Raw genomic sequence first — 13646 nt, 5'->3', positions numbered from 1 at the left:
AGGTGACTGCTTAGTTTACAGCTACACAGCTACAAGCAAACAGTGATGGCTACGGTCAGCCTGTCATTTTGTGCAGGCTGAGCTGATTCTTGCCTGGTGTCAGGAGGTAATCACCCGTGTGCAGGAGGTCTAATATTAGGTTGGACTTAAGAAGATTTAGTGTACCCCATTTTGAACAAAGAAAAAAAAAAAATATTTTCTGACAGCTCCTACCTGAGGCCTTGATCACCCCCAATATAAACATGTAAAGAAAAAAAAAAAAAACAAAATCACACAACCTGACTTTTTGCCCAAGTATTTATACCAAATTCTTGTTACCTCCACCATTTTTAATATAAATTAAGGGCAGCACTATTTCATGACCACAAACATGAAAATGAAAACATTATAACATGAAAACAAGCAGGCAGTAGTTTATAGCTGAAAAAGCTGAAAGTAGTTCAGTCTTTTGTAGGCTTCTGGGAACTTTCTGTGACTTCCGTCAATTGGTCATTATTCTAAATCAGAAAAAGAAAAGTGGTTAAAAGACCAGAAAATAGTACAGTAGTACATATACTTGCACATTATGGTAAGAGCTCTTCAGCTCCGGTACGCTATAGAGGTCAATAACGCCTAGGCTAAAATTATTCGTATGCATTTTAGTGTTTAAGCACTATAAAATCCTTTTCTTGGTGTGAATGAGGAACACCGGGAGTTATATACTGTTGCGTTATACTACCACCTACAATGCATCTGGAAAGTATATAAAAAGGGCTCAACTTTTCCCACATTTTGTGATTTTATAGCCTTAGTCCAAAATGGATTAAATTCATTATTTTCCTCAAAATCCTACAAACAATACCCATAATGACAGCATGAAAGAAGTTTGTTTGAAATCTTTGCAAATTTATTAAAAAGGAAAAACAAAAAAAAATTACATGTACATCAGTATTTATAGCCTTTGCTATGACACTTAAATTGAGCTCAGATGCCTTCCGTTTCCACTGATCATCCTTAACCACTTGCCGACTGCCTAACGCCGATCTACGTCGGCAGTCAGCCCCTCACAGGCAAAGTGACGTAGGGCTACGTCACTAGCTTGTGAGGGTCTAGGGAGCGAGCGCGCGCCCCCGGAGGCGCGCTCCCGCGTGGTCACGGACCCCCCCGCGCGTGTGACCAGCGGACCCGATGTCCGCCGGTCACTCGGCGATCGGCGGGGGAGAGGGAGAATGTCAGGCAGCTTGTGTAAACAAGCTGCCTGTCATTCTCCGCTCTGTAAAGACACTGATAAAACGGATCTAGTATGTAGATCCGTTGATCAGTGTCCTTACAGCTCAAGCCACAGCCAATCACAGTAGAAAGCACGCCCCTAGGGATACACACAGCCCCTCCCTTCCAAATAAAGTTAACCCCTTCACAACCAGTGTATTTTTACAGTAACAGTGCATATGTATAGCACTGATTACTGTAGAAATGTCACTGGTAACCCCAAAAGTGTCACAAATGTCAGTCAAGGGTCCGATCTGTCCGCCCCAATGTCGCAGTACAGCAAAAAAAAAAAATCGCAGATCGCCGCCATTACGCGTTAAAAAAAAACACAACAAAAATGACAAAAATCTTTCCCTTTGTTAGTAAACGCGATAACTTTTGCGCAAACCAATCAAAATACGCTTTTTGCGATTTTTTTTACCAAACATATGTAGCATAAAACAAATTGGCCGAAAATTTAAAAAAATTTTGATTTTTACTTTTTTTTTGGGGGGAATTTCATATAAAAAAATGTGAAAAATATTGTTATTTTTGCAAAATTGACGCTCTTTTTTTGTTTATAGCGCGTGATCAAAAAATCGCACAGGTGATCAAATACCACCAAAAGAAAGCTCTGTTTGTGGGAAAAAAAGGACGTCAAATTCGTTTAGGTACAGCGTCGCATGACCGCGCAATTGTCCGTTAAAGTCACGCAGTGCCGAATCGCAAAATACCCCCTGGTCAGGAAGGGGGTAAAATCTTCCGGGGCTTAATTGGTTAAGGGCTCTTTCACACGGAGCGGACCGCATTGCGATCCGCTCCGGCACTTTTTTTTTTTTTCACGGAGCGGATGACACTTGTGTCATCCGCTCCGTATGTCCACATATCATCCCATCCGTTTGCGGATGATATACAGACATAATGTAAGTCTATGGGCATTGCGGATGTCAGTGAATGACACCGCTGACATCAGATTTTGCTTCCTTTCTGTTTTTTCAACGGAACAAAAATAGGGTTCTGTTCCGTTCCAAAAAACGGAACAGAACTGAAAGGAAGAAAATTGGATGTCAGTGGATGGTCATCCGCTGACATCCACAATGCCATTGACATACATTATGTCCGTAAATCATCCGCAAAAAAAATAGGATGATTTACGGACATGCGGAACGCCTGTGTGAAAGGGCCCTAAGATGTTTCTACAACTTGATTAGCGTCCACCTGTGGTAAATTCAGTTGATTGGACATAATTTGGAAAGGCACACACCTGTCTATAAAAAGGTCCCACAGTTAACAGTGCATGTCAGAGCACAAACCAAGCCATGAAATCCAAAGAATTGTCTGTAGACCTCCAAGACAGGCGCAAATCTAGGGAAGGGTACAGAAACATTTCTGCAGCATTAAAGGTCCCAATGAGCACAGTGGCCTCCATCACCTGTAAATGGAAGAAGTTTGTTATCACCAGTACTCTTCCTAGAGCGGGGTGTCCCGGGCAAACTGAGTGATCAGGGAGAAGTGCATTAGGGAGGTGACCAACAACCCCATGGTCACGGTGACAGAGCTCTAGCGTTTCTCTGTGGAGAGAAGAGAACCTTCCAGAAGAACAACCATCTCTGCAGCACTCCACCATTCAGGCCTGTATGGTAGAGTGGCCAGAAGGAAGCCACTCAGTAAAAGGCACGACAGCCCACCTGGAGTTTGCCAAAAGGACTGAACTATTTGGCTTGAATGGCAAGCATCACGTCTGCAGGAAACCAGGCACCGCTCATCACCTGGCCAATACCATCCCTACAGTGAAGCATGGTGGTGACAGCATCATGCTGTGGAGATATTTTTCAGCGCCAGGAACTGGGAGACTAGTCAGGATCGAGGGAAACAGGAATGCAGCAATATACAGAGACATCCTTGATGAAAACCTGCTCCAAAGCGCTCTCAGATTGGGACAAAGGTTCATCTTCCAACAGGACAACGACCCTAAGCACACAGCCAAGATAACAAAGGAGTGGCTATGGGACAACTCTGTGAATGTCTGAGTGGCCCAGCCTTGAACTTGATTAAACATGTCTGGAGAGATCTGAAAATGGCTGTGCGCCAATGCTCCCCATCCAACTTGATGGAGCTTGAGAGCTCCTGCAAAGAATTGTAGAAACTGCCCAAAAATAAGTGTGCGAAGCTTGTAGCATCATACACAAAAAGACTTGAGGCTGTAATTGGTGCCAAAGGTGCTTCAAAAAAGTATTGAGCAAAGGCTGTGAATAGTTATGTACATAGGATTTTATTATTTTTAATAAATTTGAAAAGATTTCAAACAAAAACTTCTCACTGTCATTATGGGATATTGTTTGTAGATTTTTGAGGAAAATAATGAATTTAATCTATTTTGGAATAAGGCTGTAACATAACAAAATGTGGAAAACGTGAAGCGCTATGAATACTTTCCGGATGCACATATAGCAGAATTGGACACTGGTAATTAAAAAAAAAAAAAATCTGTAGGCCAGCCCAGGATAACTCCTGCTACTACCAGGATGTCTGTTTGTAGAAAGCTGTACCAAAAACATGAACAACACAGATGGATGTTACCTGTGTCCCTCAATGGAATCTATTAAATCAATTTAACATGGATTACAAAAAACGTTTTCTCTCTCGTCAACTAAGGGACACCAACTGGTTGTAAGAAGGCAAGACCAGGTGGCCCAAGAATTAACCTAATGCTAAAAGGTCAAGAATTCTCACACATGTGAGGAGACGACATCATAAGTGGGGAGACCCAAAATCAAAGACCATAACTTGGAAAACTGGTCTACATGTACCCACCAGTAGGTGGAATGAAATACAATTTCCAAACGGGGAAGGACTTACAGCTTTATGTGTGACTAACACAAAAAGGCAACTCCTGTGCAAGAACTGGGAACAGAAGAAGTTGGAAAAAAAAGGGGGACCAGAGCCGCCCTACGGAGAGAAGGCTCCTAGCCTCAACTCACCAGATCCTAGAGAAATGGGGAACATGTATGAATGGACTGTCAGGGCAAACATTCACCTTGCTAAGACGAAGACTACCTATTAGTCTATCCCATAGAGACCCAAGAATTGATCCCATGGAGTCAGCGTGGCTAATAAAATAAGTTACGTGGAAGCTTCCTAGACCAGGATTATCCAGGGGATAGAGGGTGTTATCTCTTCTCCAAACTTACAGGAAGGAATACAGATACGATAGGGCTGAGGAGCAAACTCAACTCCCATATAGTTGTAGAAAGGAATACAATCCTGAAACAGGTCAAAAAGAGCACTTGCCCAAGAATCTCTTAGTTGCGTTGAGTTTTTGAGGAGCCTGACCCCCGTCCCCCCATCAAATGATGCGTCAGTCTGTGGAGCAACCATCAGAAGTATTTTTAGGATGGTGAAGAACATTCCCCTGTGCAAAACCAATGCAAGGGAGAGTGCCAGAAAAACATGTCTGCAAGATGACCAGTGTGTTAAGGCCTAGACCCAGGCAGACAAATTACATGGAGTCATTAAAGCATTCTCTGCTACTTTCAGAGGATTCCTGCATTAGGAAGCTAGCTTAAGCATGCAGATAGACCAGAGTATCATGGCACCCTTTTCCAATGTCCTCCACCTGGGCTGGATATGGCATGCACCTTGGTGCATGGACATCTCCCCCATGCCCAGAAGTAACTAGCTGGGAATACTGGTCTTCAGAAGGTCATACTTGAAGAAAGCAGAGCAAACAGGCCTAGAAATCAGTGTTTGGTCCTATTTAGGTGCCAAACTACTCATCAACAAAACACTATTCTCTCAGAGGTGGAGGTTAGGGAAAACTTATTAGGAAATGATGCCATGATGTAGAAGGAACCACCTGGTGTGAACTTCAGAATTTAATCCAGGAGACAAATGTCCTTCAATCCCAGGACATTCCTTATGGTGGAACCAGTAGTTCTCCTCAGCCCCAAGACTGGAGAACTTAGTCATCAGGTGTTGCCTCGGAGGGGGTTACACTTGACACAATTCTTCTGTGACAGTTGATCGAAGGGTAACAGCCTCACTATGGAGCAGGGATTTGAGGGTAATCATGCTGTAGACCTTTCTACTGAAGTACCATACTATGCACAGGGGATAACAATTTTCTGGCACTGATCCCTGAGGAAGCAGGATCCGACTTAATCTAAGAGGCATTTCTACCATAGGGATGGCAATGAAAAACTACCGCCCACAACAGCCATTTTCTCCACAGGGAGTCATTTAAGTGTCCCACAATGGGGATGTCATGAGAAGGCACTAGGATAAAATTTCCTCTGGGGAAGGGCAGGGAATGTGGACCTGATAGACAAACATCTGATAACATTTCCCAACGGAAACAAACAAGGGAATGGGCTGGGAAGCAGCTCCAGAGATTGAACTGGCAAAGGAATTCGAACAGGAAACTTTAAGTCCCAAAGACCCAAAGGAAGCATAGGGAGGTCTGCTAACCTGCGCTGAGACACAGGGAGTTATGGAGTTAGGTGCAGAAGAGAGCACTGGTGGTTAAGAATCAGTCTCTGCCCTTGAATGTCTAAACGCCGGTTTACACCACAATTTCTGCATTCCGGATGCATTTTTGCATGCGTGTTTTTGATGCCTTCCATTGCATTTCCCTTTTATCCTCTTCTCAACTGAAGACAATTCAGAACCTATGTGTTTCGGGTGAGTTTAGGATACGTTTTTGCCAGGTTCTAGTTGTGTTCCTTACAGAACAAAAAATGCAACATGTTCTACTTTTGTTGACTACATTAGATTAGATTACATGGGGGGTAACTAGGGCCATTAGAATCCATGTTAAACATTTTCCCAGCTTATTACCAGAATAAAAATGCACCTAGTGTGAATCAGCCCTAAAGGGGCAAACTACCCAAAGGGTTCCGGGATTAATAAAACATCTTCACCCACTTGGAAAAGTTGCACACCTCAATGCTGAAGAATGCTCTTATGCTTTAGAAGATTTTATACTCCTGACCTTGCAGGTGGCCAGATAACCAGACTTGGAGGATATAGCTATTCCTGCACCAGGAATGGGTGAAGACTCGCGGAAACTTGGCCAACCTTTCTTTAGAGTTCTTATCCTGAGGCAGGATAATGCTTTGTCATCCAGTGATAGTGTCAAGGATAGGTCTAAGGCATGGGTGCTCAACTTACAGTCATCCAGCTGTTGTGAGACAAGTTCCATCATGCCTTTTCCTCTGGGAGTCAAGCTTGTACTTGTCAGCCTTGCAATGCCTCATGGGACTTCATCCCTCAAAGACTAAGTGGGCAAAATGCTACTTTAACTTCAAAACCCCTAAAGTGCAAGTGTAATGGGAATAGATCTTTGGAGCATTCGCTTTAGCTTTGATGGTCTGCTTGAGGCATCAAGGCCGCTTTGAATCCCGGTCAGAGAATGGAGTATGCATGTTCTCCCTGTGCTTGCATGAGTTTCCTCTGCGTACTCTGGTTTCTTCCCATACTCCCAAAGACATGTTGGTAGGTATATTGCTTCCTGTCTAAATTGGCCTAAGGCTCCATGTACACGGGACGCTGGAAATGGCCGTTTAGGAGCAGTTGGGCGTTTTTTTCAGAAGTCCCTGAACGCAGCTCCATGTTATCTTATCTGTCCATGTACACATGGTAGTTTACAGTCATTTGCAGGCAGTTGCGTTCAGGGACTTTTTTTAGAACGCAATTATATTGCGTTCGAACGTGTGTTTCCCGACGTTTCAAACGCAGAAACGCGGCCGAACGTGACTAAACGTGACTGAACGTGATGAACCTACGTTCAGCCACGTTATACGTTTTTTTTCTTCCATTCAAAATCAATGGTTCCCTATGGGAGCCTATTGATTTGAATGGAAGTCGCACCGCAAGTCGGATCCGACTTGCGGCACTACCTGCACTGTGAGAATCTTGAGGGGGAACTCCACGCCAAAAATGGGAAAAAAAACTGCGTGGGGTTCCCCCCCCAGGTTCCAAACCAGGCCCTTCGGGTCCGGAATGGAATTTGAGGGTAGCCCCACGCCGAAAAAACGGCGTGGGGTCCCCCCCAAAATCCATACCAGACCCTTATCCGAGCATGCAGCCCGGCAGGCCAGGAAAGGGGAGGGGACGAGCGAGCGGCCCCACCCCCCCTGGACCACACCAGGCCACATGCCCTCAACATGGGGGGGTGTTGGTGCTTTGGGGCAGGGGGAGCTCTGCACCCCCCACCTCAAAGCACCCTGCCCCCATGTTGATGAGGACAAGGGCCTCATCCCCACAACCCTGGCCGGTGGTTGTGGGGGTCTGCGGGCAGGGGGCTGATCGGAATCTGGAAGCCCCCTTTAACAAGAGGGCCCCCCAGATCCCGGACCCCCTCCCTGTGTGAATGGGTATTGGGGTACACTGTACCCCTACCCATTCACCCCATAAAAGATAGTGTATGTAAATAATGACAGGAGACGTTTTGGAAAGTTTATTAAAAATCTTCATCCGGCTCTTCGGGGTCTTCTCCTCTCCGGGGGTCTTCTGCTCTTTTGCTGTCCGCCCTTCTGCTGTCCTCTCTTCTTGTCTTCTCCTCTCCGGGGGTCTTCTGCTGTCTTCTCTCCGTGGGGTCTTCTGCTCTTTTGCTGTCCGCCCTTCTGCTGTCCTCTCCTCTCCGGGGGTCTTCTGCTGTCTTCTCTTGTGGGGTCTTCTGCTCTTTTGCTGTCCGCCCTTCTGCTGTCCTCTCTTCTTGTCTTCTCCTCTCCGGGGGTCTTCTGCTGTCTTCTCTTGTGGGGTCTTCTGCTCTTTTGCTGTCCGCCCTTCTGATGTCCTCTCTTCTTGTCTTCTCCTCTCCGGTCTTCTGCTCTTGTGCTGTCGGCTGTCGGCTCTCCTTCTTCCTCCGGTCCTCCTCCGACGACGTCTCCAGCGATTATGCCGGCCTCTGGTCTCTGCAGCTTATTATATAGCCATTAGGGGCGTGGCCACCAGATGACGTCATCGGGAGACCACGCCCCTTGTGTCACATGCTCATCCTTAATGATGAGACTCAACAAACAGAAAAAAACCCTCGAGGTAGACCACCGGTCTCCTCAAATTGCGGCCTGCAAAACCTTGCGGCCAAATGAGGCATCCGCCGATGCCGTCACATCAATTTTATAGAATTTTGTAAAGGTATGTACCGACGACCAGGTGGCCGCCTTACATACCTGGACCACTGACGCCTGATGGCGAAAGGCCCAGGAAGTACTGAGCGCTCGAGTGGAGTGCGCCCTAACAGGGAACGGAGGACTCTGACCCTTAATAGAATAAGCCTGTACCACCGTCTGTCTAATCCATTTGGCAATGGTCGCGGCAGATGCAGGCAAACCCTTTCTGGGGCCATCCGTGATCACAAAAAGTGAATCCGTCTTACGGAATGATTCCGTAGCTTTCAGGTATACCCCGATTGCCCGAACCACATCTAAGGAATGCAACGCATGTTCCCGATGATGCTTGGGCTGAGGACACAAGGAAGGTAGTACAATATCTTCATTCAGATGAAAATCTGAAACCACCTTAGGAAGAAAGGATGGCTTAGGATGAAGTACTACCTTATCCCTATGAATCACTAGGTATGGGGACTGGCATGATAATGCAGCCAGTTCTGACACCCTGCGAGCAGAAGTGATAGCCACCAAGAAGGCCACCTTCTGGGATAAAGTAAGCAAGGGAATCTCCCTGATGTTTTCAAAGGGAGGTTTCTGTAGAACCGACAAAACTAAATTAAGATCCCAGGGCGGTAAGGGCGCGCGGACTGGTGGAGCCAGGTGCCGCACCCCCTGGATGAAATTCCGCACCAAGGACTTGGTAGCTAAAGGTTTCTGAAAGAAGATTGCTAATGCTGAAACTTGACCCTTGATGGTGCTCAAGGCTAGCTTCTGCTCAACCCCTTGTTGCAAAAAAGCCAATATTCGAGTCACCGAATAGGTACGTGGAGGAAATCCTAAAGATTCGCACCACGCAATATAAGTCTTCCATGTGTGATAATAGACCTTGCTGGAAGTCGCTTTCCTTGCTTTAATAAGGGTAGGAATGACTGAAGCAGACAAACCTCTGTCCTTCAGTACTTGGGTCTCAATGGCCAGGCCATTAAAACCAGCGACTGTAAAGCACGATGGTAAATTGGTCCTTGAGACCACAGACACTCCCTGAGACGAAGTTCCCACGGAACGTCTGCGACTAGCATGTCCAAGTCGGCCAGGCCGGCTTGACGAGGCCAGCCTAGAATTTCTAGGACCACTGGCGCTGATTGGATCTGAACCAGGCGTCCCTAGAGGTATCTGGCCCCGACCATCCGAGAAAGTCTGGTCGTTTTCTGTTCCCACACATTTATCAGATACCTGATTGTTATCGGGAAGGGTGATCTTTTCTGGTTGAACCTCAGGGACCGAAGTCACCCGACTAGAGGCTTCTTGGCCTGTCTGGTCAACCAGATCCGATTCCTGTGAGGCATTGGGACTAATCTTAGGAAAAGGTAAAGGAAAAGATCTATTCAGGGAATGGTAACTACCGCTTCCTGTAGTACTTAAATGTTGGAAGGGAAGAATCGCACCGGTAGTAGTAGTTGATGCTCGATCTAATGTCCTGAATACCGGTGAAAACGTCCCCCCACCCTGAAACCGGGTGGGGGCGCACCTTCAGGCTGTGTACTCCTTTGCTTCGGGTTTGGCTGAGTTGGTCCTCTGTCCGACCAGCCCTTCTTGAACCCTCCTGGAGGAGTCTTGCCTTTCCTGCTTGTTCCAGCCGGGCGCCCTTTATGGGCGGTAAAGAAAGGTCCTCGCTTATTGCGAGGTCCCTTAGCTTTAGCAGCCTGTGGCAAAAAAGTGCTCTTGCCCCCAGTGGCATCCTTAATGATTTCATCTAGGGTGGCCCCAAATAGACGATTCCCCTGAAAGGGGAGATTTGTCAAGGTCTTTTTGGAACCTAGGTCAGCTGACCAGCATTTTAACCACAGCACACGTCTGAGGATAACCGCTGACATAGATGCATGCCCTAATAGGGGAGTAGTGTCCAAGGCTGCGTCACAGATAAACTGTAGCCCTTGTATAATCTGTTCCATCAAATCAGATGTCTCCTGGGGAATATCTTTTCCCCTAAGGTCTTGGCGTACCATTCTCGCCCATTCCGTAAGTGTCTGGGAAACTAGACCAATAACAATTACTGGTCTAAATGCTGACCCTATCAGAGAGAAGATGGTGCGGGACTCTGCTTCCATCTTTCGATCCACCGGATCCTTAAAGGACGAAGTGTCCTCCACTGGGATAACCGTGGCTTTATTCAGCCTGGAAATAGGTGGATCCACCACTGGTGGTACCGTCCATTTCTTAATGATGGATTCCTCAAACGGATAGCTTCTAGCAATACGCTTGGAAATAGTAAAGGTACGTTTAGAATGCTCCCATTCTCCTTTAATCTTATTACCAAAACACTTGGGTACAGGAAAAACCTTCACCGTTTTGATGGGCTTGTTAGTACCAAAAGGAATCTCTGTTTCAGTTGCCTCTGCCGGTAAAACCTCAAGTTTTAAGGTTTCCTGCACTGCCACAACTAGTGCGTCCACCAATGCTTCTTCCTGAATTATAGCGGGAGAAGAAACGTCCTCCTCACTGTCTGAGGGAGCTTTACCTGAGGTAACAGCCCTTGCAGAGGGACCTGCAACTGCAGTGACCATCTCTGAATCTGAGTCAGAGGTGTCAGATAGTATAGGGGTAGGCGGGGGTCGCTTCCTTGACCCCCGTCCCTGACAGGCCACCTCCACCCGAGCCACCATAGACTCCAAAATTGCTGTAAATGCCTCTACACTCTGTGCACCGGCGGGTCCCGTGGCCCCCTCGAGGGAAACAGGTGGGGGAATATGTGTGGCAGGGTCCATGATAATTCCAGTCACTTCCTGGATAATATAATTCAAAAATAAAAAACTTTTTTTTTTTTCAGACCCCCAGCGCCACAAAAGCCCCTTAGTGTTACCTGCTAGGGATCCCTATCGATCGAGAGAGATAGACCCCCAGGCTCACCACTTGATGCTCAGAGTTTAACTGCAACAGGTTACAGCGCTGTCTTGACAAACAGGAAGTCTTTTGGCTGGCTGCCCAGGAAGAAAGGAGGCGGCTCCGCCCCTCTGCACGCCTTTCGGCGCCTCCCCTAGCTCCACGAGGTGTTTGGATCACCTCAAACATGGCCGCCCCCATGCTGGAGACACGAGGCTACGCCAAAATGGCGGCTCGTGCAATCCAGCAAAAAAAAATGGCGGCGGCCTGTACTGAATAGCGGTGTGCTGCAGGGCACACAACACTCTCTCTGCATGGGGATTTGGCGTGGTTGGCGGTACCGGCCCCGGCGGACCGCATGGCCGTTCGGAAGGCCTGCTTATAGCTGGAGATCTGATTTAGGAAGGCAGTCTACATGTCCGTGGCTTCTGACTGGTAGGTACCTTATTCTTATCACAGTAAGATTCCCAGAATGCCACTGATTACAATCTTTAAAACATGTATACAATTAGATTGTTAGCTCCCAAACCAAGCCTCCTGGCTCTTTGCACATAAAATCACACTCAAAGTAGGGGGATCTGTGCCATGTTATAGGATAGAGGGGGACTCTATCTTACCATACAGAGAGGGGCCCGCGTTCACCACAAGACCCGTCAGGGGAAAAGGGGGAACATACTACTCACCATACCGGAACCAGGCGGGCACCAACTCCTGACAGTACCCCTCTCCACCGGGGCGGGAGGGCTGTCGACCGATATGGACGCCGTGAGTCATGGTCTTTGGCGTTTCAGCGAGACGTTTAACTCGCTGGGTCAGTCCCTTAATGGGACTTTGTCGCGGCCGACCCAGCGCGGAGCTATGGCCTGCACGCGCTCGTAGGCTCAACTGGGGTGACCACCGGATCTCAACATCCAGCCCGTCGCCCAGTTCAGCTTTCTTGCTTGAAGATCTCACAGGAACACTGGAGAAAAAAAGCTGTCTAAAAAATCTTTTAAGAAAAAAATCTTGCCAGGACCGAAGATCCCAGCAAGGTATCTAGGTCCTTACTCCTAACTAGACAGAAAATAACTGATTTGCTGAGGCAGAGAGAGAGAGAGAGGATATACCCTCTGGGACTGCCCCTAGGGTGTGGCCAGAGCATTTTAATTTCCTGTCTAGTCCTGCTCCTGTGGAGGCAACATAACCCGAAGGTGCTGTATCACCGAGGACTACGTCTGTCAATGAGCGATAGAGAAATTTAATTTGCCAGTGTCCAATCATCCTCTATGCAGCAATGTGACTTGACAGTATATGACTGTGTCCCTCAATGGAAAAGGAAAAAAATGGCCTTTGTCATATTTATACAGGCAAACGTTAGATCTTCATCCACACAGTACCTAAAGATAAAGGTGATAATCTTGAGCAAACCTGACCTGAGGTCCCTCTCTGTCCAGCGATGTCCACAAGTGTCTCAGCCGTCCAAGATTTCCCCTCCTGATTGGCTAAGATACAGCAGCAGTGGCATTGGCTGCCGCCAATCAAAGTCAGCTAGCCAATTAGGGCTGAGAGGGGGCAGAGCCAGGTCAGGGCTCCGTGTCTGAATGGACACAGGGAGCTGTGACTCGGCTAGAGTGCCCCTACAGCAAGCTGCTTGCTGTGGGGCCACTGAACAGGTGGGAGGGGCTAGGAGCACCGAAGGGGGACTCGAGAAGAGGAGAGCCCAGGCTGCTCTGTGCCAAACCACTATACAGGGCAGGTAAGTATGACAGGTTTGTCATTTTTACAGGGAAAAAGACGAGACTTTACATTCACTTTAAAGAACGCAAACAAAACACTCAGATAATAGCTTGAAGCACCTTGCGGCTGAAGCTCACTTTCCATGAGGCCTGAATGCCCACATGGTAAAACTTGTAAAATGTGTGAACAGAGAACCAGGTGTCGGTCTTTTAAGTTGGGGACACAGATGTTTGATGCTGAAAAGTCAAGGAGACACCTGGAGGAATGGGCTTTGATGGGAAAAAGAAGAACTCTGTTCCTTAAGGGCACAGGCCCTGGAAAGGAGGATTTGTCAGATTCACCTGGAAATGGTGGAACAAAAAGGAACTACTTCCTGTAAAACAGAACCATGCCTGGCAAGTAGGTTCAGATGGCCCTAACCACGTCCAGACAAATTAAGGCAATTTCCATGTCATGTTTTGGGGCAGGACAGAGTAAAAGGATGAGGAGGTCCTCATTCCACGTCAAACCACCTTGCTCTTGTGCAAAACAAGAAAAGGGCATTTACAAGATAGAGCTGCTAACTCAGAAACATGCCTAACCAACGTGATGGTATCCAACAAGGCAACCTTAAAGGGGAGGTCTTCCAATGGAATGTCTCTAATTGATTCAAAAAGGGGACTTTAACAGACAGAAGAACTGGGTTGAGATCCAAAGGTGACAAAGAAAGTC

General features: G+C 47.2%; 1 protein-coding gene across 1 annotated transcript in view; it reads right to left on the bottom strand.

The window, feature by feature from the left end:
* Positions 1-427: 427 nt before the first annotated feature.
* SYCP2L (synaptonemal complex protein 2 like) overlaps positions 428-13646 on the bottom strand; it is a gene marked incomplete at its 5' end in the record, with an annotated part of 320901 nt that continues 307682 nt past the window's right edge. The window contains one exon of the mRNA XM_082258962.1: positions 428-497. Coding sequence (XP_082115088.1) covers positions 441-497 — 57 coding nt within the window. The 3' untranslated portion in view covers positions 428-440. The remainder of the gene's footprint in view (positions 498-13646) is intronic.

Source organism: Pelophylax lessonae, assembly GCF_965119305.1.
Source record: "Pelophylax lessonae genome assembly, chromosome: 5".
In the NCBI taxonomy this organism is placed as follows: domain Eukaryota; kingdom Metazoa; phylum Chordata; class Amphibia; order Anura; family Ranidae; genus Pelophylax; species Pelophylax lessonae.
The sequence above is the reverse complement of the archived record's forward strand: the minus strand, read 5'-3'. Positions and strand labels throughout refer to the sequence as shown.